Below are 27155 nucleotides of genomic sequence, written 5' to 3' on the forward strand. Positions count from 1 at the left end.
TGAACTGAATCCCACAACAGACGTCTTCCATTCAGGTTTATTTCTCTCACCGTCACATTACATCGATCACATCAGCGTCAGACACGGTTCACCACTCTTCAAGCGCTAGTCGCAGGTTTCGACATTCACAGAACATTCTCGAGTGCACCACTTCCTAAGAAAGTGCTTCCTGGGCCTGCTGATGAAGACTAGAGGCCTTCAGCGTAACATCTCAGAGAACAAAATGAGGAGCGACGCCAAACATGCAAAAAGAACCCCTCGAGTTCAACCGGACCATCAATGAAAAAAAACAACAACAACAACAAGCGGGAGTCTGTTGACGGCTCGGTGAGAACAGGGCGGTGAAAGCAGAGTAAACGAAGCGGAGAACTGAGTGGAGCTGCCGTTTCAATGCATTACATTTGATTTGGAAGGAGATCTATTGGCTTCGCTGCTGCTGGTTTGCACACAAAATGAAAAACATTCAAGAAAGCAGCACATAATTTAAGTGGGAAAAACAAAACAAATGAAGGCTTTTTATCTTTTTAATGCACATTTCAAGGGTTTAGATTAGCTTAATGAACTGGGTAAAGGCTTAGGTGGGACCACAGGGAAGCTGGAGAGGACTTGTGAGGAAGAGGAGGACGCGTCCTTTAGGAAAGACGCAGGTAAAAAAAAAATAAAAGAAAGAAGCTCGTTGCCGGTTGGAATGTGCCGGGCAGGATGAGGATGCCGCCGTACGGCAGCGTCACAGACAGCGACCACAACAACCGCCATTGAGCTTTGGGGGGGGGGGCGGATTCCACAAAGCCACTCATTGCACAAAGTGAGATGACAGAGCAATACTGCATGGTTGCGTTATTTGATATGAATCAGCAGTGTGAAAACCAGTATACGCTACAGGAAGTAGAAACTGGCAAGCAAATATAACAAACATTTTTGTAGGTTTTACATTCAACAGGTTTTGTTTTCCTCCCCTTTGCCTTTAAGCTACAATACACATTTAAAAGTGCATGTTATGTTTGCTAGAGCTTCTCAAAAAATACAATATTCTGAGCCACTATACGGTTATAAAAGCTTATTTTTTATATAACAAGAGAAAACAAAGCGTCACGTTCATGGTTGCATTTGTACAAAAGAGCCCTGGAACTGCAAATTCCATCCGTATCGTCGCTGCTCTTCTCGCCTTCGACTTTCCCTGAAAATCCTCTAAAACAGCCGATCTCGTCGCCCAAAAGGGGGCAAGAAAAACAACGGAGGTCATCGTAGTTCCCCGAGTTCTCAGCGACCACAAGCAAAGCTCTTACCAACACCACCCGAGGGTTCAGCGCCCAAACTAAAGTCAGCTTTAACTACACGGTGGTTACCTTACCCAAGTTAAAGTCAGCATTAATTAAAATAAAGTCAGTTAGCCAAACTAGTTATGTAAACTAAGCTAGTTAGCATTAGCTAAACTAGTTAGTTAGCCAGACTAGTTACCATAAACTAAGCTAGTTAGCTTTAGCTAAACTAGTTAGTTATCTGGGCGAGAGTTAGCTCAAACTTAACTAGAGTTAGCATTACCTGAGCTCGAGTTAGCATTACCTGAGCTCGAGTTAGCATTAACTGAGCTCGAGTTAGCATTAACTGAGCTAGAGTTAGCATTAACTGAGCTAGAGTTAGGCCCTCATAGTTGGATGACTCCATCAACCTTCTGTTCAGATAAAACACATTTTGAAGTAATTTTTGAAAATGGTATTTGGTTGCATGCCCCCTCATGCTGTACTATTTGTTTTTCACCTTTCATGTAATTTATATTTTTGGGGGCCGGCAGTGGAAACGTCCACGCTGACATTTGTGCAAAAATATGTGCAGAACTCCCTCAGTCCCTGACAACGGGCCCATTGACCTTTGACCCCCACTGGTGGAATCGGAAAGAGCTTGATATGGAATGAGAACTGATGGGCTGCACAACAAAAAAGAAATCGTTTCAAGCACCGGCAGCATCCACCTCAGTAAAGTGTAAATGTGAAAAGGCTTTATGAATAGAAAGCGTGGATTGGGCGTTTGAACACCAGGAGACGAGGCTTCATTAATATCTCACCGCCGTCTTCCATCTCAAAAGGGCCTCGACAAAGCGACCGACTACATACGTACCACACAAGAACTCTGACAGACCACCACCCTCAGAGGTAAAGACCCCCCTATTCCCTGATGGCACGTATTCTGTCAGGCAGTGACGACACGCCTCCCTTAAGAACAGAAAAAACAGCTCTCATTTCAAACTTTGTGTATATAAAATGTTCATGTATAAAAACAACGTAGTGCAATTTATCGGGTCAGTACACCTTTATGTTCTTTTCATTGGCACTTTGTGAAATCTGACCAGAAGATTATCTGGGATGTGGCTGGAATAAAACAATTTACAGGATTTTCAACGGACTTGAGTTGCTGCCACGGCAGACTTGTGTTCCTAACGTCCGACCCGAAGCCACCAGCGAGCATCGCGACGCGGGAAGCGCCACGCGAGAGCGCGGAGGGAAAGCTCGCCCGTTGCTATGGCGACAGGAGGTTCCTTGTTTGTCACACGTTTCCATGGCGATGAAGACGGGGGGACGAACCACAGCAATTTATGGTGTCAGGAGAAAAAACTAAAAACATTTTTTTTTAGATTAGGATGACATGAGGAAAATGTAGTTTAGGAAAAGCATGTTGTTATCATCCTTTACAACGTTGAACAACCTTACTAAAGATGGAATTTATTAAGGATTTGAAAACTACTACAGGTGTGTAGCTGGGGCATTTTTACTGTCCACATAATTATCCAGACAATTACAAACTTTGCAGAGGTACAGTTTTAATCTGGTGACGTCAAACCTCTTTTTGGAACGCACATTTAATGCAGTAAAGAAAGAAAAAAAGATCCAAGCCTCTGAATTTCCTTTTTTTCCTTCGTGGATCATTTATAGAAACTAAACAGGACACTAGTTGGTTAAAAGGGCGTTTGAGAAAAATGACAATTGCTAAGTATCAAAAAAAATCTACCATCTACATTTCAGCTGAAGATGTGGAACGCAGCTCTGACATCTTCTCACGCCACTTACAAACGGTTTTAAAACTTCCTGGTTAAACATTTGGAAGAATAATCAATAGTCAAAGATAATTCTGAAGGATTAAACACATCTAATAAAAGAAAGCGTAAAAATGTTTAGGTTCCTATGAAGTCTAAAAACGGGTCTCCAATTAAGAAGTTAATTAAAAAGCCTGATTCATCACCTTTGCTGGGATACAATCTGCATGATCTTCACCTCCGTACATCCACCCGGCACCAAGTTAAGGTTCTAACTGCAGGCATCATCTAAAGAATTCAACTTTTCCCTCAACCACGAAAACCAGGAAGTGAGAAGATCACAAACACTGACATCAGACATTCAGCGACGCTTTCTTCTTCCACGTCTCCAGAGATCGATTCACTCATGTCAACTTAAAGTGGAAAGGGGGAAACTTTAGTACCGCGTGGGAGCGTTTTGTGGATCTTTAAAAGATGCTGAAGTTGCTTATGTGTTGAACAATATGTAGATAAACTTAAACTCTGTATGCAGATTCAACTTTAAACTGTTGAAAGGTGAAGAGAAAGCTACCAAAGTGTCCCCCCCCCCAAAAAAAGAAAATCATGATTCACCCCATAAACAGTGGCTACGCGAGGCTCCTATAACGATCAGATAAAAGAAAAGAAGCTTATGTGTAGTTTTTAAACGTCGCCTTGAGGCTGTGAACAACTCACAGCAAAGATAGAAAACAAGAAAGTTCCAATTAGAGCTCCTTCTTATTCATGAAATGAAGCTTAGAAAATAAAAAGTCTCCCATCCTGCAGTATGTTTTACATTTGCCCCCCCCCCCTGCCCTCCACCTCCACCTCCACCCGGGGCCCAGTGACTCAGGGAAGGAGTCGCGGGATCAGTCGGTGAATCGGGTGCAGGCTTTTTTCCAGCGGCAGGCGGTGCACCACATCTCCTTCTTCTCCATGCCGTACACCTTCCGGCACTTCTTCGCCTCCCCGCGGGGTTTCCTTGGTAACAGCAGACGTGACAGCGTAAAGGACACGCACACATCATCCCGACGCCCACACGGCCATAGAAACTAGTGTGTGTGTGTGTGTGTGTGTGTGGCACGTGCACACTTCTTTCAATGAGTCGACGTGATAAATAAATTACAGGGAAGCGGTTTGAGCCGCTTGATGAAAAGCAGAAAGCAAATCACACGCGTAAACGGCTGCATCATTTCACGCGGTCTGGAGCTCAAAAGGAGGTTCTGGGAAGGAGGCGCACGCACACGCTACCTGGTTGCCGGGGTGGTTTTGGGGGGCGGGGACAGTAACGCTTTGGTGGCGGCCGTTTGCCGCTTCTCCCCCACGCCGACGGCCCGGACGTTGGTCACAGCGCCCTGAAAGAGAGACAGGGCCTCATATGACACCATAAACAATATCCTTGGAGCCACCTGATGAAAACATCGGTCGGCATCCGCTTTTAAGCTCAGTGGTCATCAGCGGTTTGAAACTTCTCCATTGACCTTGATTCAAAAGGAAGTTTGTGGTCAACTTTAACAATGTCGCCATGGAAACTTGCGTGAGTCTCCAACGTCCCGACAGCATAAACCACGATGTGGTTTTGCCATTTTAAAAAAGGTGGTGTTGAGCAGGAAGCGTGATGGGTCGGATTTAAAAAATTTTTTTAAAAAAGGTTAAGGAAAACCGTGAGATTAGGCCTCACTCACCGGGACGCCTTTGAAAATGAGAGGAGGGGGTTGCCACGACACACTGAGGCCGTTCCTAGTCCCAATTCCAGGCCCGGTCCCATTACCAGTGCCTAACCCGGCCAGACAGGGACCCACTGGGATGCTCACTGGAGCGGTGGCCTGGAAGACGGACGACAACCACCCCAAGAGAGAAGACACGGGCAGAGAGGGGGGGGGGGGGGGGGGGCAGGAAGAGTGCACAGAAAGAAACAGAATACAGGAGAAATAAAAAGGTCACACGTGAGCAGGGAAGGCTTCTCCTCTTCCACCTGAAACAGACTAAAAGATAAACTCACGCCGCGAGAGCTTCTGAACGTCGTCGGTAGGGGAGAGAAGTACTTTGTGTACTTGCAGAGCGCATCGCCGCTGCAAGGCCACTCAAGTTCTCTTTTGCATTTTCTGTTGCCACGGCAACTGAACATTGCCACACAACCCTCAACACACGCGGAAGACCTCGAGTTTAACGGCGGCCGTCGAAAAAGCTCGATGCTTCCAACCAAATGAGTTCTTTCTCCGGCTGAAGTCTACGCGGTTTATTTTATTTTATCTCCAAGGGCACGAGAGCTCACAAATGTACTGGAGGGACAAGAAGAATAGAAGCACCAAGGAGGAGGAGGAGGAGGTGGTGTGGATACCTCAAGTTGCCACAAAACAAATCAAATAAAGCAACAAAAAAAAAAAAAACTTTTCTCAAAAGACAGAAAACATGAAACTAGTGTCCGTTTTGACAGAAACATTCTAATAAGTCTTAAAATGTAAAAAGAAATTCATTAAAAAGGAGCTTTTCCATGGTGCGAGGGGGCGTCGCACCGGTTACCTGGTAGGCGTGGTCGGTGTGGATGTGGTAGAACACGGAGGGAGCCGACTGGCTGAGCAGCGTGGGGGCGGGGCTCTGCTGCGGGCCAATCACGTTGATGTGCCCGGAGTGAGAGAGGGCGGCGAGCGGCAGGGGGAAAGGGGGCGGCGGGCTGCTGGTGGTGGGGGAGGTGGGCGTGAGGCTGGAGAGGCCCTCCGTCAGGCTGTCCATGTTGACCTCGATCTCCGAGTAGTAGAAGTCCTCCTCGCCGTCGCTGTAGTCCGAGTCGCTGCCCCGCCTGCAGGGAACATTCGTGAAGGAAACGACCACCATGAGGCTTCAGGACCCCAGAAATTACTGCAACGGTCCTGAAACAGCCTTCATTTTAAATTAAATATTTAAACAGTTTCACGCATTCAAGCAGCGGTTTTTAATACCTGGTTCCTGTCCACCATGTCATACATCCAAATTATTCTAAAGAACTGATGATGCAATCAGCGTTTTAAATTCAGTATCATCTTGAAAAATATTTAAAAATCAAAAACATTCAAGTCATTAAGCCGTAAAATAATACAAGGTTACAATTTTAGATCTAGTAATTGTGGCCATGAGGTGAAGTTTCCCTTCCCGGCAGCAGAGGGCAGTAAAAGACAGTTTGAGGCGGTTGAACTGCAGCACGAGTCTCCCGCCGCTTTCACCAAATCAATGAATTAAATTAAGTCATAATTAAGTCATTATTGCCGCTTATCTTGCTTTTACCTGCTGCACTAAACTACGGGTCACAACGGCGCATAAAATACCTCGTACAGTTATTAATTACAGCATTGGGATACAAAACCAAGTGCAAAATACCTTTGTAAAAACTTCTATAAATACTCAGTTAAACAGAAAATGTCCAAATACAAACATTTAGAGCTGTAAAGACGGGCGACTCACCCCAGGTGGACGGTGCGGACGTGTCTCTGGATCCCTGAGGAGGTGCTGAGGACCTTTTCACAGTTCTTCCACAAGCACTTGAACATCACCTTCATGGAGTTCTGAAAGCGACGGGAAACGAAACCCCCCAGTGAGTCACAAATGCCTTCATGCAATCCTTTAACTGGAGCCCCGTTGTTGTTAATCTCTCCCCCACAACAACAACAACAACCGGGGAAACATCGGTCCGTCGTGGCAGGAAACAAACATCTGCAGAACCTGGAGGGTTTCCTTAACGGAGGCCTACGCAGTCGGCATCGCCACGTATCGGAGGCCTTGTCGGGGCATCGAGGGGCCAAACGCGCCTCGGGGAGCCATTGGAGCAGCAGGCCCGTAAATACGTAAACCAGAGATGTGGCAAGAGAGTGAAGGAGAAGGACCACGAAACCACCGTCCACCCGGCAGAGAGACGCTCCGCTACGATGCTTCCGTGGAGGGACGACGAGCGAGGCGAAGGGTTCGTTTCAGGGGCCGACTCGGCTGTTTTCTCCAACCAGTGTAGCATTAAACGCGACCTACAGGCTCGTCTGTTGTTAAGTTTGGTTTTCCGATGCAGTGAAAGTGTTTGGATAAACATTAGCATGTTAGTTCATGCTGCCGCCGCACAAAGACGGCCCCCCCACGGAGAGTTACAGGAGTTCTGCTCCCCTGGACGGGACACACCAGGCCGCACGGACAAGGCAACTTAACCTACGAGGCGAGCTTGAACTACGGCGCCTGGAGCATTGAGGGAGGTGCAGGAGAGGAACGTGCGCATGGAGTGAGTGAGAAGCAGAAGCTTGATGCCACGACAACTCATCCCAACAGAATCCTCACCATGGGACACCCGCATTTAAATCCCCCCAAAAGAGCCTCCCCCCCAAACACATCGTGTGCCGGAGCAAAACAACTATTTGGTACCAACGAACAGCCTCAAACAAAACAGCGCCCCCTCACGCAAACATAAGGAAATGCACACGAAGAACAGCAACGGTGTTCCTTAAATTTAAACTAAGTAACTTGCGCAGTTTGGTTGTTCTCATGCGTGGAGTGTGAACGCCTCGTTGCATTGTGTAGCAACCAACCATCTTGTCCATCAACCCGGGGGGAGGGGGCGAGGAGGGGGGCGGGGGTTACAGGGCGTCCCCCAAACGAGCTCAAAGAGGCGCTTTAAGGGAGCGCACTGGCTCACAGGGCCCATGTGACGCCAATGTTGCTGATGAGCTCAGGTGTTTCCCCTCAGCTGACGAGCCTCCGGCCCCGCCCACCTGCTCCGACACCTGCGGCCTGCAAGCAGCAGCCACTTGAACCTTTGACCCCCCCCCGACCTGTCACTCAACTCTTCATCATCTGACACGGCACCTCCACGCTTGATAAGTGCTGCCGGCTTAATGCGTAGCCCCCGCCATGCTGAGAGAGAACCCCCCCCGTGCCTTTTAATCCCACAAACAATCCCAAAGCACTTAGTTCCCGCTGCGTTTTCCTTACATCTTAACACTGTTACAGTAAGACGGGTGAATAATAATCCTCTTAAACAAACAGCATACAATCCAACCGGGGGGGGGGTCTGGGGTGGGGGGCCTTTAGGGTTCTCCCACACAGTTTAAGCTCTTGACCACTCTCTGTGGGTCCAGTAGGTTTGGTTTATTCATTGACTATTTTCTTTTTTTAAATTAGGTTATTGTTATTTGACCAATACCCGTTTGATGAGGAGCTGGAAGACTCAGCATGGAGTAAAATATAAAATATACATCAATATACATAAGGCGTAATGACTAAGAGGTGACGTCAGTTCCATCGCGGAGGGTTCAGGGTTTAAGGCCCAGCACTCAAGGCCATTCGGGACTTGATGTGTTTTCCTCCCTCAGTCTTCATTTCCGGCCCGCTGATCTTCGGCAGCGCCGGAGTCCTCGTGGAGTCTTTGTGGTTTCACGCGCTCGGCGCCTCAATAACCTGCACAGCTGCACATCTCCAGGGGAGCTGCAGTCGCTAAAGTCCTGCGTGCAGTTCGGTGTGTGAGCGCTCGTGCGTCGCAGCCACGGAGGAAAACACAGGGGTTGATTTCTCCTCTCGCTGCTGCCATGGCGACCCCTCAGCACGTTTCCACGCGTCCCTCGGAGCTTTTGTCGCGTCCCTCCCTCCTCACTAACATCTTCTCCCACCCTGAAAAGGCTGGAATGAGGTAAAGCTTTTGAGGTCGGGAACGCTTTCATGCTTTGGTCGGTCTTCAACAGAAGATAAATGAGTGAGAGAAGTGGAACGCGCTCCATCACTGGGACAAGCAGAGCGCGCCGGGCCCCCGTGTTCTGCTACCGACTACAAAGGGAACAACAGCAAGCTCAGCGGCGCCGATCTGGACCACTGTGGCGCTGACGTGCTGCTCGACTAAAAGAGTAAAAAGTGGAATGGACGGGATCAGCAGTGCAGCGCTGGTGACGGACCCGTCCCGACTGTGGGTGCCAAATTATAGTTTTTAGAGTTTCATGATGTGCATTTATGCCTATTTTTAAAAAACTTCTCATCTAAGGTTAAAAAAAATAAAACTTAGTGAAGCGCGGCGTTTAGGGATTCTGACTCCATTTCCACTAAACTACGCCGTTATGATGCCACGGAATTTAAATACCGCGAGGAATTGTGGGTCGGAATTATCTCCTCTCCTTTGGTAAGGGTGGTCCAGTGGTTCCCATCTTAAAGGAGCAAAGTAAGGAAGCTTTGAGGCTCCTTTCCTTTTGGCCAAAAAGACAACGAAGCGGATTCACTTTAAAATATATTCTTAAAATATATATATTTTGAATATTATTTTTGTCTTGTATATTTGTTTTCATTTTTTTTTTTACCAATTATCCAAATCTTTCCCTCTAAACAATTAAAAAAAAAACATTTTTCTTGGATTATTGCAGAAAATAATTGAATTTTATTTTATTGAATTCTCTTTTTTTTTTATTTACTTGGACGCACACAAAGAGATAAGGATATGACGTAACCAGATTTATTAAAATCCATCCTCTAGAAGGCTTTTTCAAGGGCGAGAGTCCAAAGAAAGAAATATCTGTCCACATGTGGACTAATTCTTGCTGCTTTTGTTGAATAAAAAGCGGATGTGTTTCCTTCACATCCTCCTTTCATCTAACACGTCCCAATTACTTCACAATAAAAGCCTTCCTGCTGTCCAGGTGTTCTAATTATGAAGCCAGAACTTTTTATTCCTCTTTTCGTAACACTTTCCCCACATCCATCTTTACCTTCCGCTTCCGAGGAATGGGGTCCTCGAACATGAAGTGCGCGCTCTCCGCGCCGTCCTCCGTCGCATCGTCGCCCCGGAACGAGAGCAGGAAGTTCTTGTTGGCGTCGTTGGAGAGCGGCGGGGACGGCGTGGAGGGCCCCGATTGGTCGCTGGCGTCCCAGCTCCAGTTGCCGCTGGTGGAGCTGCTGTAGCTGGCCGACAGCGCCTCCTTCCAAGCCCTGCTGGCCGGCTCCGGAACTGCAGTTTGAAGAATACACGGTGAGCCCAACGGAAATGAATATTCATTTTACAGAAAAATTGTCTTTTTAGGGTTAATTTTGTAAAATCCTAATATAATAATTCCTGCTGCCTCAAAATGTCCTGGTAAAAAACCTTTATCTCCAAACACTAACTGAATTAAAAAAATAAAAACAACGACACGTGGAAGGACCCTGACCTGGATCTCAACTCTTAATGGAAATAAAATGCAAAACCTGAAAAGCGCTAAACCCCAAAAGCCTCTATGATGTACACGTTTGTATACCTTATTATCTTATAGAAAGTACACACTCTACTATCCGGACACTTTTAGCTCAGCCATACTGGACTCTGCACAGCTTTCATTTCCTGGACAATGTTCTATAAAGTCTCTGTAAGTCTCGACCCACAAACCCTTTCTTCACCAACGAGGCCTGAGCTCACAGACCTGATAATCGCACCAGCTCCATCGGACTTTCCCTGCGGCAAAACAACCCAGAGGCAAAACCCGGTCACGGAGCATGTATGTTGGGAGGTGACATGTATTTGCTATGGGAGCTGAACCCGGTTGTGCCATAGATCCATCTGTGTGTGAGGAGGACAACACGCGTTCCATCACGTAGTCTACGAGTGTCGGGCTTCACAACATCGAAACAGAGTGCGATGAATCAGAGACATGGGGAGCGACCTCCTCCTGAACCCGCGGCGTCCGCCATATGAGATATGAACCCCTTTGTGGTGCCGCGGCGAGTGCAATAACCCACGCCTCGGTTTACTGCCTGCTCAATAAAAAAAGTTCAGACTTTGACTGTCTGGTAGGGTTGTCATGGTGACTGCCGCCGCCGCGGGGATGCCGGGGAACCGGAGACGTGGTGGTCGGGTCACGGGCTGAACGGCCGGGGGGCCAGCGCGTGTTATGCTAATGCTAACGCTAATAGCCGCCATGAGAATCTGGTCCGTCAGGTGAGGACGGATTAACCCACGATTGACCTTCAACCGACTGAGAGCGTAACCCACGGCGTTTATGTGGTTTATAAGATGATGATAAATACGGACGCCACCATTTTATTAACCAACAACAATACAACCGTATGTCTCCAGAATAGTGTGTTTTTATGTGAACTCTAAAATAATTGATGGTTTAAACTAAACATGGAAAACTAAATATATTCTTATAACAAAACCAAACAACAAAAAACATCTGTATCAGCATGGGGGCGCTTGATGCAGGTGTGCTGGACGTTACCTGTGGGTGCAGAGGAAGCGGGGAGCACCAGCGGGGATGTGGACAGTGAGGTCAGGACGGTGGCAGCCATCACCTCTTTATCAGCGTGACATGAGGGCTTCCTGCACAGAAACACACACACACACACACACACACACACACACACACACACACACACACACACACACACACACCAGAGGTCAGCACCCTTCAACTGGAGCAAAGCAGTTTGTTGCGAAATGGAAAATGTATTTGTGGAAGAAAAGGGCCGGCCTTTCCACAGAGAACACTACAAGTCTCCGTAGCCCTGAAAATATCAACAGGCATTTTGGATTCATGCCCCGAGCTCCAGACTGCGACATGGAGGGAAAATGCAGCTCAATTTGAATGTTTTCTACACTAAAAACGTCCCATTATTCCTGTAGAAATGCATGTATTTTTTCCACCACTGATAAAAATGGAGTAACAAATGTGTTGTTGGGAGCAACTGACAGAAAGTTGGTTGTTAGAGTCCTGCAGCCAGAGCACAAAGAGATACACAACTACAGTAAATCACACAAGTAAACGTGTGTGTACGTGATGGAAAGCCCAGAGAGTGCGAATGCTTTTATAGAGTGTTTTCTGCACAGCAACGTTCCCGATCCTCCCTCCTGTCCAGTGCACCACCTGCTGAGCGCTCCACCCTCAACTCAGACCTTATTCCTACTGCCCTACAAGCACGCGCACGCACACACACACACACACTGCACATTTTAAAAACCTGTACAAACGCACAATACGGTTGTGCTTTGGCCTATAAATACATTTTAAAAACTTTAAGTTTGTAAAAATTTGTGTCGTTCTGCAAAGCAAAAAGTTGTGTTCCTCGCACACGTTCTCTCCTCATCTTTGTTCCTCTTTAAAAGCTAAATAGAAAGAAATAAGAAACTTATTGGGGGCGGGGCCAAGATCTCGCCCACGCACACAAATCTCACGAGGAATCTTAAAGGGAGCGAGCCTTCAAAGTCAGGTCAGGTCCACCGAGTACGGCTTCCAGTGTTATCGTAGAAACACACACACACACACACACACACACACAGTCTGCAGCTTTAAGAGGTTCTGGTCCCGCCCCCAGACTTCTCCACTACACAACCAGAGTAAACTGGTTTGAGGCGTTCTCGAGCCAAGCCCTCAGTGCTGGCAGAGATCCACCCGAGTCTCAGAGCGCACACACACACATACACACACTCAAGGCACAACAACGGTATGGTGCAACAAGTCAGGGAGCATGCTCAGACACACACACACACACAATACATTGTGCACAAGGAGAAAGCGTCTGAGCTCCCACGCTGCCGGGCGGGAAGCGAACACATCGCAGAGGAATGAGACGCGAAGGAATCTCTCAGCGAAGCAACACAACGCACAAAAAGCCGCTGGTTCCACTCCCCAACACCACGAGTGTGTGTGTGTGTGTGTGTGTATATACACAACAAATAAAAAACATGGAGGGATTCAGAGGAAGCAAAATAACAATATCCACACAACAAACACTGGCAGGAGAGGCGGGTAAACATGCACACACACACACACACACACACACACACACACACACACACACAATACACACACACTCCTGACATTTTCCTTCCCGTTTCCCGACAGAAGCTTGAGACTTCACCGCAGTTTCACTACATCTGGTGTGAGTTGTGTGTGTTTTAAGTAATAGAAAAACACACGTTTTGGCTGATCGCGGGGAGGGGAGGGGAGGGGGGGGGGGGGGTATTTTGCTCCCGCTGCCGATGGCGGCGCTATGATCTTTGATTTGAATGTTGGGAGCAGGTGGCCGCCACATTCAACATCCAACAACAGCCCCGTCGGTTCTCTGAAACAAACACGGAGCCATTAAGAGTGCACACACACACACCCACACACACGCCCGCACACGCACCCACACACACACACACACGCACACACCCACACACACACACACCCACACCCACACGCACACACACGTGCGCTGAGGTATTTCATGTAGTGACACCATTTATACTATGAGTGTTTTTATGAGCCTATTACTTTGCCTTTAACACTGTTTACTGTATCTGCACGTGTGTGTGTGTGTGTGTGTGTGTGTGTGTGTGTGGATGCCTCTGATAGGAGCGTGCACATATAAAATCATACAGTCACTCTCTCTCTCTCTCTCTCTCTCTCTCTCTCCCTCACACCCACACACACACCTTCCACCCTCATCTTCCATTGGTCTGTGGCGGAGCCAAAGAGCCGTCCCCTCTGGCAGCGGCTCAGCTCATCGAACGGCTGCAGTCAACAAGCCAGGCAGGGCTCATAGGGAGGGAGGAGGGGGGGAGGGGGGGAGGGAGGGACGGCTTTGAGCCAAAATACAAGTAGCAACAACAAGTCCGAAGTGGATAAAAAGGGGGGGATGAAGAGGCCGAGCGTGTGCGTGTGCGTGTGCGTGTGCGCGCGTCGGTTTGGTTCGGCCCATTTCAGTTTCTGTTCACGAATCCGAGACGACTGAACATGAAGTTCTGAACACCGACGGGTGAAACGCATTCATGGTCTCGGTGGGCCGCTGAGTGCCCGCCTGTGACGGGGAACAAAGGTGGAGACCGTCAACACGTGTGGATGATTCAATGGGGTGTTTCTTTGCTTCCACGGTACTGAGCCCCACTGAGTCCACTTGGAAGCTTCGGTTCTTCGGCCCGCGCCGGGTTTTGATTGACAGCTTCTGTTGGGACTCTTACTTTATATTGCGTAATTGGTTTTCACTTTTGTTGAAATGACTTCTTGAGTTTTACAAAAGATTAACAAGGTTTAAACGGAGCTGAGGGGCGGCGATGGTAACTAGAAAATGACACACAATGAGATTAAAGACCACAGAAATAGAAGATCATTTCGTTTTGGGGATTTTCAAGACAAACTCATTGATTAGTTGGACAGAAAACTTCGAACAGTGTTGATTTCCACACCAGGTCCAACGACAATATTTGGACTTTGACACCGTGATACTGCCCCCCCCCCCCCCCCCCCCCCCTTGCTGCTGTTGTTGGGGAGACGGTTGCCCCTGTCCTCTATATTTAACGCAGCACCTCTGCTCCAGTTACCGGCCCCGACCAAATCCCCCGGATCCGCCCGGTTTATGGAGCACATTACAAGCCCCCATAAGGTCTGCTGCGCCTTGTACGGCACGACATCGAAAACACACACACACACACACACCACGCGCACACCACAAACACCGCACACACCACAAACACAGCCAATAACTAAACTTTCATCTTTAGGGTTATTCTGCCTGAACTCATCTCATCAGTCTCCCTCCCACCGGTTTGGCCCAACCAAGGCCCAAAAGCCCCCGGCCCCCCACATACCCCCCTCCACACCCCCCCCCCAGACACAGAGCTGCTGCTCTCTGCGGACATTTTGCAACAAGCCTACAAGTCTACGCATAACAGAGGGCGATTGTTCCATTCTCAAAAAACGATATAACTTTCCTGCTCAACTCAGCCTTGTTTACCGAGAAGAAAGTGTGTGTGTGTGTGTGTGTGTGTGTGTGTGTGTGTGTCACACAGAAGAAAGAAACAGCTTTCCAGGGTCAAGAGAAGAGAGGAAGACTTTCATTGTTTTGAGTTTGCCGACCAAAAGGTCTGTTTGGTATCACCATGATTCAGAGTTCAGTGTCGCTGCCGAGGGGTTAGAGCTCCACCAGCAATCATCTTTGGAGGGGGAGGGAGAGAGAGAGAGAGGGGGAGAGAGGGGGGAAAGGCAGCTGTGTTTGCCTTAGATTGGCGGACTGGTAAATGATTGCGGCGTGGAAAGCTCCCGACGCCACTCTGAGTGTGTTGTGTGAGTGTTGTTGGGTCGGCGTGTAGAGGCGCTGACGGCGCTGACGGTGCTGCTCTCAGCGCTCCGCCTGTTATCGCCGTAAACAAACCAATGCACCCAGACATCGACGCCCCAAAACAGCAGAAAGGTTTCCAGTCAGCATGCACGGCTTCCTGGGGAGGAGCTTTTCATTCATTCACCTCGAAGGAAAGCACACGTGCTCATGTGGCTCATCCTCACGCACGCACACACGCACGCACACACATGTCCGTCTGTCCCTTCCGCCTGCGCTCTGAAGGCCATTGAGCGCTGCCATGTTGAAGCCGGCCCGATGTTGTGGAACCGGTTCTTCCTGTAGAACGAGACGGAGCGACCGACGGAGGCCACGAGGCGATCGAGGTGACCGTATGTGCTATTAATAGAACAGCCACTGCCCCCCCCCCCTCTCCCCTCCAACCAGACTCCACTGTATTACGTTCGCTGCTCGCTCCGCAGGCACTTAGTCACGATAGCAGAAGGAAGTTGACCTATTGACCCCCCGACCCCCGCGTGAACAATTGTGTGACGTGTATTTGCCTGTAAATACACAATAATATAACAGGAAACAAAAGTCCCGCCCCTTTTCTGTTCTGTTGCTTCATGATCAGTCGCGTATTGGATAAAGTGATAATATGTCTCCCCCTCTCTCCCCCGATGACGTCACACCAACATCAGCCATAACGTTACAGTGCGTGTTTTGGTCGTCCGTACACATGGGGCCCCTTTCCGAAGCACCGGGGACCCTCCCCCCCCAGCCGGGGTCTTCTTAATGTGGGCCCGCGAGCGTATTGGCCATTCAGGCCGGGACAGAAAGTACTCTCTCTTTATGTCGCTTGATGCATGAATGCCATGTGCGGCCCGGGGAGGGGGGGGGGGGCGGCAACATAACAAGCGGCTTTGTTCCACCAGGACGACAGAGGGTCAGCGAAAGACGCGGTTCCTTCACTACTGCCCCCCCCCCCCCAAGGTAACAGTACGTTGGCTGCAGCGCTGGAACAGCCTGCTGGAGCACGGTGGCTTTGACTGGTGGAGCTGGGCCTCCAACCACCGTGCTCCATCACCACATCCTGTAATGTCTTAAATAAATGCGCACTAGTAAAATGAAATACAGAGTGAGTAGTTCACTTTATGGCCCCGCTGTCACCTCGGGCTACACAACGAGATTAACTTAGTGTCGCTATAGCAACTTCTGTCAGTCCCCTCCAATAACAATGCTGTTGCTATGGGAACGCGGGGGCAGCCTCTCCTGAACAGGGGCCTTCGATTCTTTTGCTTTTGTTTCCCTCCCGTCCTCCTCCACCGAGGACAGCAAACAAGACAAGCACCTCTGGTCCTTAACAAAGCGCTTGTCCTTTTTCATGTGAGCGCCGAGGTGATACGGCGAGCCAGAGGAGTCGGCCTCGCGCTTACTTTACGTTCATAGAATAGAATCCAAACAGACCCGGAGGATCGAATCAAGTAGGAAAAAGTTTATTCTGCATGTCGTCGGCTGAGCGCCCCCCCCCCCCCCCCCGCCTGCCTGCCTGCCTGCCCCCGCACACTCACACGACTTCCAGAAGTAAACTACAGGAACAAATCACAGCATGTCTTGGCGCCCTCAGCAGAGCGCTTGGGCCGCTTCCTTCGTTCCTCTTCTGCACTTTGCTCTCTCTCTCCCCCCCTCCTCCTCCCCCTCCTCCCCCTCTCTCTCTCTGAGATTCGGCCCGTCTGCGATCACGAGGCAAACCGGTGACTAGGGCTGCAACAACAAATCGAGGAAATCGATAAAATTCGACTATTAAAAGCATGAGAACTAATTTCATTCATTCAATTCAACGATTCGTTATGTCACAAGATTATTACGTCACTCAATGAGCCTCCACGCTGATCAAGATAGCGTTAGCTCGCTAATAACAACAGCAGTTAGCAGGACCAAGACACGTTTTTATTTACTCAACCTCTTTTGGACCATTCATTTTTCAATCTATTGTCTTGTATTTTGTGCTTTGTCCCATATCGGTTATTGTTGACTAATATATTTGTGTGTGTTTAATGTTGTCATATACGGTAGTCTAGTGTGCTTGCGCACATACTGTGGGTTATACGGTAGTTGATGTTAGGTGAACCATTAAACCAGCGCGGCTAACAAAGAAGCCTCTAATGCATTTATTCACAAATGCCATTTTAAATTCATCTCATAGCACTTGGTTGTTTCTTAGCTGTACTTAGGTGGGGTGTATACATTTACTTAACTTGCACTACAATGATGGTAATAATTTAATGAATAAGCTTCAAGTGAACATGGGGGTGAGTTTGTGAGTGACAGTTTGTGAGTGTAGTATAGAGAACAAGTGCTGACGTAAAAACAAATCCTCTTACGTTTTCTGATTTCTATTCCTGCAAAAGATTTGTACCGATTTGTCTTTTTTTTTATTTTTATATTCCTTATCTGGTTATTTTGGTACGCTGCTAAACCCCCCCCCCCCCCCTCTCTTTGCAAAAGGATTTAAAAGCTTGATGGGATTATCCTGGATGAATAAAGGTTAAATACATATATGAGTAGAAATAAATGGGCTCAGAAGAACAAAGTGAAGAAAAAGAGCAAGTTTTTTTTTAAGAATGTTTTCCTTTATGGTTCGGAGAAAAAGTTGTAGCAGTGATTCATAAAATAAAGAAAGGCTTTTAAAAGCGAGTCGGAGCAAATCTGTGTCCCCTCACACATTAACACAGCAGAATTCAGCTGGTTACCAGTGCTTTGATTTCCATTAACAACATGAATAATCAAAAGGTAATTTATGAGCCCAAAGTGTAATTACAACGACCACATTTTATTGGCACACATGTCAATTATGTGTTGACAAACATAATAATAGAGTGGGACAAACCAAACCAAACAACAAAATGGGTTTGTGTTTAACTTGGGCCGAGTCCTAAAAGTTAAGAAGTTTATCTGGTTTTGAGTCAGTTTGATTTTTGAAATCAGCCCGTCTCCATCTGGTGAGAGAGACCCAGACGCCGCCTCGGACCTGCAGTCAGAGCTCCTGAAAGGAGGAGGAGAGCTCAGCTCCCAGCAGCATCAGCTTCTCCTCCTTCTCCTCCAGGAGCCCCAGGACGTAGTGGAGGGAAGGGAGACACGGGAGAACCAGAGAAGGGACAGAGAGGGACAGTCTGAGACCCTGCTGTAGAAAAATGAGGTTTTCTGAAGGGACCCTGGTACACTACCACTTTAGTCCACAGGGGGCGCCAGAGTCAACACGTTAGGACCACGCTGGGTACTAATGAATATAGCAACAACGAAAAGACAATAACACGTCTTTAAAAATGAAAGCCGTTCACCCCACCGAATGTCAACAACGAGGTAGTTGCCAACACGTTATTGTGTATTTAAACCCCTGGTGGATGACGACAATAAAAACCTCCAGGGGGTTTTAAACCTCGACTGCAGGTCTTCTTACTAGTTACAAACATGTTGAAATGTCAGAGCGGCGCTTCAAGGCTTTAGATGCAGGATGAACTAACTTTAGGCGGAAACCTCCGGCCCGCAGAGTTGATTCTTCTCTCAATGAATTGTCTTTTTTACTCACTAAATAATCAAAAATAACCAAGATACCAGTACGCCTTGTTCACACACACACACACACACACACACACACACACACACACACACACACACACACACACACACACACACACACACACACACACACACACACACACACACACACGGCACCGTAAGGCCTCTTCTTCGGTGCGTTGACATTCGCTAGTCAGTTGGAGCAGAAGTGAAACCAGAGCTGGAAACAGCTGCCCGCTACGTGGATTAAATACGTAGCGCTCCCCGCTTCCTCTGAGGTAACAATAGCATTCTGCGGTCATTCATGGGTACTTTTTCTTTATTTTTATAAAGAAGCCACAAAAAATAAGAAAATATTGTACGCGGTTAAACCAAAGAGAGAGTTGGCGACCGTGGATTCAAAATAAGACCCGACATGAATAAGGTTTGCGGGCGATGTTTTCCTGTGGAAGTCTGGTGACTGAGTGTCACTAATTTGGAAGATTATTTCAAATCTGGCGGTTTTATCCTTGAAGTCGCCCTTCTCTTTATCTCCCTCTCTTTGTCCTTCCATCATTCCGAACACAAGCTGCTGCGTGTGAATGTAATGCTGTTGATTTATTGGGCAGATCTAACGCTGTTAGACGAGAGATCAGCCTCAATAAATCACCCCTCATGTTTATTGTAGACCCACACATCAACCAGAGAACAACATTACACTCTATTTGGACGACCAAACGCACAAGACGTTCTAATATATTTTTAACAGACTAATTAAACTTCTGTCTTATTTAAAAGGTGCCTCAGAGCTAACAGTGCTAATAGCTAACAGGGCTAATAAAGACAAATAACTATGTTTACCACGAAGTTATTCGTTGTACAACAGTGGTGCAAATCGGCGGCAGCGAGCTGGCCAGTGGTGCACGCTCACGTGCACGCTCACGTGCACTAACGCCCACAAGAATGCCGGGAAGGCCGTCCCAGCGATGTCAACAAAGCAAGATGGAAGCTGCACACACAGGGAGCAAATCGTCATTCATTCACCATAGTACATTGCATGTCATCTCTGGGTGGTTGTTTGCTGCTTTATTAAAATGAACAATGGAAAACAATCTAAGTGGAATATAATATTTAGTCGAATGGAAATGGTTGTGTACCGTGTCTATCGCCCGAAGTTGGCTGGGATGGACTCCAGCCCCCCCGCGACCCTGTGTGCAGGATAAGCGGTTTGACGATGGGTGGATGGATGGATGGATGGAAATGGTTGTGTGTTTGCAGGAAAGTTGCCTGGAATGGAGAAACGGGGGACTGGCTCCATGTTGAGGCAGGACAGTTCTCACTGCTGCAATGTGATGGCGCCAAATTCCACACATTGCTGCTCTGATGCTCTGAATCCTGTTAATTGCATCTTTAAAAAGGACCCACGCACGAGGTTTGACCGAACAAACAAATCAATCTTTATCTCTATAAACAAGTTCATGTTTACAGGGAGGAGAGCACAGAAGAAACGGGTGAAGCAACCAGCAGAGAGCCGAAGGCTCTGAACCTCCTCCTCTCTCGCGCAAAGTGGGTCATGAATATCACATGGACGCAATCTGTCACCTACAGTATGTAACTGTGTGTGTGTGTGTGTGTGTGTGTGTGTGTGTGTGTGTGTGTGTGTGTGTGTGTGTGTGCGCGCACGCAGGTGACGCATGTGTAAACATCGCTGGCTGACTCGGCAGGGCCGAGCGATAGCTCTGCTGCAGATGTTCGGGGGCGGGAGCGCGACGGCGTCACTGGCAGATCTGTGTTAAGTGAAACCTGACCACGGAGTGTGTGTGTGTGTGTGTGTGTGTGTGTGTGTAGAAAAGGAAAACATATGATCACACCTTTGAAAGAAGGCACAAATCTGATCCCTTGTAGGGCAGCTTGATTGATTGTCTCGCCCTCGCGAGGATGAGTCACTATCCCGGCCCGCACAGCGCTATTGTTGAGGACGTGCATGTCCTCACGCACACACACACACACACGTAGCGTAGCGTAGAGGGTTTCTGGCGACCTATGAGGCCCATCGGTTCTGGGTTCAGCATATCGGTGTTTATTCAGGCCGCCTCTTTGAAACGTGTTTGAATGAAGTTGCCGCGGAGCGGATGTTCAGATCTACGCAGAGCTTCGGGATTAAAAAAAAAAAAAAAGGATTTACACAATTACACAACTTTTTTTGCAAAAGGAAATCCTCACAACTAAGTCAACACCAAATCAATCAGAAGAAGCCGGGAGTCCAGGACTCGAGGATCCTTCAACCACGAGGGAGGAGGTTGGAGTCACAAACCTCTTTTCACGTGCTGACGCTGCGAGGTGATGAAGGACCATCATGAACATTATGGGGATCTCCGTCGGGAAGAGAATAGTAAATTCATTCTCATTCAGGCTGGGTTTATTTCTCTCTTTGTGTTAGTTATTTCTTAACAGGGAGAAAACTGAATGTTTTTTCTAGGTAATGAGGAAGAGGATACGAGGACCAATCAAGACATTAGAAATGTCTCTGCACAATCTGGAGAGTCGGGCGTTTCCCAGACTCCACTCTGTTTGGAGTCTGGACTGAAATTCCCTGCTTGTCATCAGCAAACTGGGATGACTTATGATGAGAGAGTGTGTGAGTGTGTGTAAAAGAAGCTAAACTATTAGCACCATTTTCTCTCCATATTAAAAGGCTGCTTTGATATTGTAGCTGGCGAGAGCCTCGATTCACAGCTCTTTCATCTCTTCTATCACAGCGAGGTTGCATTTTGGTAACGTCGGCCCACTACTCCGAGGGGATTTCTGTCCGGTCACCAAACAAGTTGGAAGTGGTCAACGTCCCCGCGGGGACAGCTCGATAGACAACAACGACATAGGCAACTTGTCCAGGCCGCTCGGGCCTCCGCTCGAACAGGAGGCCCGACGCGAGCGTCCATCAGCGAGCCAGAACTAATCTCTGTGCTGCAGCAACAACAGCTTTCTTCCCTCTCGGTGATGGTCTTTATTTTTTTATTCCCTCCCTACAGCATCTGGCCGGGGGACAGATGTTCAGTCGAAGCATTCACAGCGTAACCTAATGATGACATTTTGTCTGAAACAACATTCCTCTGTGCCTCCCATTGATGATCATTTGTCAAGCGTACACGCACATGTTCACCTGTTAGCCGGAGCTTCTCTCTTCACTGTTAAAAGGCGTCTTTCCGTGAGACGTCTTTCTCCCCAGACGCCTCGGAGCCAGGGGACAGCGCCGATAGCTTGTCCACGCTGCACATTGCCAGGTCACGGGGACGCCCCGCGGAGGACGTGCCACATGCCGGCTCTCGTCCTGATCTGACCCCGCTCTGTCACATGACTGCATTCATAAAGGATGACCTTTAACCCCCACCTGGCCCCCGCCCGTCCCCCTGTCCGTGCAAGAGCTTTGACCTGTTGTGGTCCGGAAGAAGGGGGAGAAGAAACGAGGGAATCACAACGCCGCGGCGTCCGGCTCCACTTGAGACGCCATGTCAGCAGTTTGGATGTGGGTTAAGCATTCCAGACTGGATTGGGGGGGGGGGGGGTGTCTGACCTTCGACAGCTGGCTGTAATGTCTCCTTTGGGAGGGAGCGGGTGGACTTTGCTCCAGCCAGCCGGTTCAAACCCTCCCGGTGACTCTGAGGCAAAGGCTGGGCTGCAATTTCGTTCCAAGACAGGGAACTCAAATTTATTTAAATTTAACCAAAATCCTGGTGAAAAATGAAGTGAAAATATGTTGTCAGTTCATAACCGTTGGCTTCAAACTCGGGGGGGGGGGGGGGGGGGGCGGGGGAGGGGGGGGAGTTGTGAGAATTAGCCTGCAAAAACGTGCAAACTTCTGCATCATCCAAGCATTAGGCTTTAGGGTTCAGTCTCTCATTACATCATCCCCTGCAGCGCTCCATCGGTTACGCCTACTGCGAGTCTTGCGCGGGCTTGTACAAAAGGACAGCGACCTACTTTTAAACCACCGAAAACACACGACAAGACAAGGTGCGACCTGCACGGTGTGTGTGTGTGTGTGTGTGTGTGTGTGTGTGTGTGTGTGCATGTGAGATGCAACACGTAAGGCGAGCGCCGGCTTTCTGGCCGCGGGGTCTTTAAAGCTTTTTAATCCGGCGACACAGAGGGCGGGCCGGCCCCAGTGCCAGTACCCCGAGGGTAATGAGTGGTTGCAATGACAGTGACGAAGTGTCGCCATGTATTTGTATATATTTAATACAAGATGCATACAGAAGTTTGGTCACTGCACACTTCTCTATAGGTTTGTTAAATATATAGAGAGATTTGTACAGTCAAACAGTTTGCTCCTCCCCTTTCTTTTATAGTAGTTGCTGTTTTAGATTCATTTCATTGTACATTTTCTTTTGACACGAATTGTACTTTTGGAAGCAGCTATGCTAAGTATAATGACATTTATTCATTTCATTTATTTTTAGCATTTCATTTTTCTATATGTATATAAAATAATACAATTTTAACGAGCGCAATACGTTAAAAAAATAGACCAATAGAAAACTAAAATGTAAATCATTTGAAAATATATTCATATATATATATTTTCATACATCAATACATTTCCAAATAGACTGAATAATACAAAGGTTTGAGTTGAAATGTGGCTTGTGGATAAGAAAAAAGAGAGCAAGTTAATAAGAAAAGGTCAGCAGAAGGGGCGTGGCTAATATAACGTTACGCAACCTCTCCAGAGAGACGAGAGTCAACTCGCAGCTTTCTGTTGTGGCGGCAGCGAGAAGTCACCCAGCGCTCAACGGGCGACTCGCCCGCTGCCTCTTGTCATACATGACCAGCGGCACGACAAGTTCACGTGACGTTGGGATGTGTGGGATGTGGGTCACCGTGGCCCTCAACACACGCCGCCCACCGTCAGGCACTCTGAAATCTGTTTGTTTGACAAACTGCAGATGTTTTCAAATCCATTTGTGCAAAATAGAAGCATTGCTAAGACTAAAAAGAAGAAAAAAAGCCCCCGGGTGTTGCTATGCAGATTAAGTGAAGAGCTGCTCTGTTTCAGACCTTACTGTACTGCCACCGGGCATCGTCTGCTGCGTAAGCGCCGCCTGGCAGACCGACAGCGCCTCGACAGAGACAGTAACCAATAGCGCGCGTGGAAGGAGGGGAGCTGTGCTCGGGCCCCGCCTGCAGCCCGTTACATAATCACTCATCACCGCACCAGGCATTTTCTCCCTTCTTGTTGTTTCGGCGTGCATTTTTGCTTCAACACCAACAGAGAATTTTCCGAACACAGATGTGCACGTGTATATGTTTTGAAATCATGCAAAAAGCGAAAGGAGGAAAAAGTCCCCACGCAGCACATGAAACCTAAAAAGAAACCACACACACAGTTGCAGGCGGAGCTTCCTGCCTGACCCACTGTGAGCTCATCGCACTGGTGCATCCGCTAGCTTAGCTCGTCAGGAGGGATATTATCGGGCTTAAGAGACATCTGCTCAAATGGCTCGTGAAAAGGAATATTTCACTGTTATTCCTGACTGGTGGATGACCTCTGACCCAACGCAGCCTCCCTCTTTCATTCCTTCATTCCAAAAGTCGGCGTTGCAAAATTTGCACGTATTTAATCATACGGTTGGACCTAAATCGGAATATGCTGCATGCACGACCATTGTTGACGCACTCTGGATGATGGAGGAATATCAGTGAGCACCTAAGACGTAGTCATGAAGGCTCCCGATTGGTGAAAACTGAATGTGGTTTTCCTGATTTACTAGAAAACATCGTCCTCCTACTCTATTTACTCTGTTCTCCTCGCCTGAGGCAATCCTGGCCCTCACCTCCGGCTCTGGCTCTCTCTTTCAAAACCCCCCCTGGACGGAACACCAAACGCGCGGTCGAGCGTTCAAGCTCCAAACCGCCATATGCCAAGGCCGAGTTCCATTTCTATTCTAGCCGAGGAACACGTCTCTTTCGCCCCGCCACAAAATTCCGCAGTGGAATTAGCTCGTAGGCCGAGTGAGCAGAAACAAACCACGGCTCCGCGGATGAGAAGTAAATCCCCTCCGTACCTGTTTCTGGGGACGGGGATGTGGGAGGAAGGGCGGGGCCCGCTGCGCCCCTGTGCCGCCCTGAGGCCGTGGGCCGGCTCCGCCTGTTTCCCTGGGTTCCTGAGGTCCAAGTGCACGAAGCCGCCCGGCGACTGCCCGTTCGCGGCGGGGCAGTGGGTCGGGCTGGCCCTCTTCAAGATGCCTGAGGAGCCCGAGTCTTTGTGGTCCCCGGGGAGGGTCTGGAAATGAAGGGGACACGTCGAGGTCAATCCATCGTTCTGGAGCCGACGGTCAGAATTCATGTTCTGATAGAAACCATCTCGTCAACAGATTCAACATCTTCACTCCTCTTCTGAAGGTTTTCAAATGTATGGTTTTACGTCGGTCAAGAATCTTGAGGTGAAGTAATGCTGTGAACACCTGATCAATTATGACGAGCTTCCATCTGGAGCCGGCCGACTTTACTTCTATGTGAACTTCCTTTGATTCCAACTTGAGATGGAAAATGGGCTCAACGGCGAAACATGATACTAAAGAAAAGCAATTACCCTGCCAGCTATTTGATAGATTGTTGCTTTATAGATTTGGGGCTCTAAATTTGTTTTAAAATAATAAATACAAATGTTTTCTTCCAAAAACGAAAAGCTAAAGATTTGTTTATTACATTTGACTGGGCGATATGCTCAGAATCTTCAATCACAATGATTTCATATCTCAAAGGCAATATATATATATAAGATAAGACATAGATAATGACTTTTTAGTCCCACAGCAGCGTGTAGTGGCGGAGAGTGAAAACCAAGAAACGAGACATCGCTAGAAAGATTTTTTGTTTAATTACTATTATTATCAGACAGTAAAGGTGTACTAAATAGGTGAAAAAAAATTAAATATGATAAGACTAACTTATTTTGTACACCCGTGTTTGAGTAACGTACTTTACAATGTATTATTTTGTTAGGAAACTTTTAGGAGGAAGTTTAGGAGGAAAAGTTATTTCCACGAATCCACCGTCTGTTAATCCCATCAAACAGGTGGTAATGTGTGAAGTGTGACAGAAACCCTCAAAATATTCCACGTCAAATTTGTGGAATGTTTAAATTGTTATTAAATATTTAAGTAGGATTTCCTCTCGATCTCATTCCATTGAACGATAATAAATTGCATATGAAATGAAAACGATATAAAAAGTAGACAGCAAACTTTTATATTTAACTAAGTTGATCTGTGCAGCTCTGTGAAAAATGTTTTTCTTCTCGCAAAAACCTTTGATGTACGTTCTTCCAACTTATTTGACTAAACTAAACTGTTATCTGGGCTTATCCGAACCCAAAGGCCACGGCGACAGTTCACCACCTGCGCATATTTAATGTCGCAGGGTCAATAAGTAACTCACATGGCGACATCAACTCCCTCTGCAGGGAGAAAACACACACGTGCAAGCGAACTGAATGCAAAAAAATAACAATTTAGGTTTAAACGTCATGCAATAAAAATCTCTGCCGCACAAACGACCCGAAAACGTATCACATGTCGACCGAGAAGCACCACCGCGGGTTCGGCGGTGGCTGGAGCCCTCACCGTGGCTCCACCCTCCGGCTCCGGGGGTGGAGGAGGGGAGGGAATGGCCGGTAGTTTGAAGTCCCTGCCCCCCTTTTCTTTCTGTAAACTTTGCACACCGAATGAGCCGCCATTTACAGCGGGTCAAACACCACGTTATTACCGCCGAACGGCAGCAGTTGGTAAAGAATGTACCGCCTGACTTAAAAAAAAAAAACAACAAAAAAACACAAACAACAAACAAAGTAGTTTAAGGGCGACACAATAAAAACACCGTACACGAAGGTGAGCTGTCAAACGTCCGCACGTCGCGGCGTAGGGACGTGACGTCGCGCCGCGGTAAAACTCGCGCGTGCGGTTCACTTTGAACGGCCAATGGAGACAGAAATAAAAAAAAAAGGTGAATAAACGGAAACCCGCTGCTTACTTTTTCCGCGTCGTGAAACATTCGACCACCGGCAGACGGCCCGGTCCCTCGCGCGCAGCCGCCGTCCGCTCGACACTTGTAAAAAACGGGCCCGTTAGCGCACGCCGGCGCCGGGCCGACGGTCCCCGCCGCGGGGACCCGGTTGTCGCGGATCACCGAGCGGCCCGCCCGGCAGCCGAAGCCGGGGCCGACGACCCTCGCCCCGACCAACGGCTGCTGCTCCGAAATGTATCTGGAATCCATTTTATTTTTCAGACGGACTAAAGAAAGAAAACCAGCTTTCTATAGAATTTAGTGCAAAATCTGAGAGTTGGAGACATTTATCAGGATTGTCGAGGGTGTCCTAAACTCCGGTTCTAGTCTACGTGTAAAGTTTTGCCACCACCACCCACCCAGGATATCCAAAAAGCCGCCCGGCCGGGGGGGGGTGGGGGGATAAAATGTTGTTTTGCCTCTTTCCTCCAAAAAGAATGCCACGCCCCCTCGGCCTCGCGCCCATTGGTCGGCCGCGTACATAAACATT

The 27155-nt window shown here is 48.1% G+C and overlaps 1 protein-coding gene across 2 annotated transcripts; it reads right to left on the bottom strand.

The window, feature by feature from the left end:
* Window positions 1–23: 23 nt before the first annotated feature.
* On the bottom strand, window positions 24–27111 carry slc2a4rg (SLC2A4 regulator). 2 transcript variants are annotated; one of them, XM_078082114.1, is made up of 9 exons: window positions 26633–27107; window positions 24667–24884; window positions 11230–11330; window positions 9745–9983; window positions 6485–6585; window positions 5570–5846; window positions 4732–4872; window positions 4298–4401; window positions 24–4027 (listed from the first exon to the last, which is right to left on the bottom strand). In XM_078082114.1, the coding sequence occupies exons 1-9, from the start codon at window positions 26873–26875 to the stop codon at window positions 3916–3918; spliced, it is 1536 nt and encodes a 511-aa protein (XP_077938240.1). In that variant the 5' UTR covers window positions 26876–27107; the 3' UTR covers window positions 24–3915. The 2 variants fall into 2 exon arrangements, with proteins under 2 accessions (XP_077938240.1, XP_077938245.1); XM_078082119.1 differs by lacking the exon at window positions 4732–4872 and having other exon boundaries at window positions 26633–27111.
* Between the last annotated feature and the right edge of the window lie 44 nt (window positions 27112–27155).

Source organism: Gasterosteus aculeatus, chromosome 2 (assembly GCF_964276395.1).
Source record: "Gasterosteus aculeatus chromosome 2, fGasAcu3.hap1.1, whole genome shotgun sequence".
Classification (NCBI taxonomy): domain Eukaryota; kingdom Metazoa; phylum Chordata; class Actinopteri; order Perciformes; family Gasterosteidae; genus Gasterosteus; species Gasterosteus aculeatus.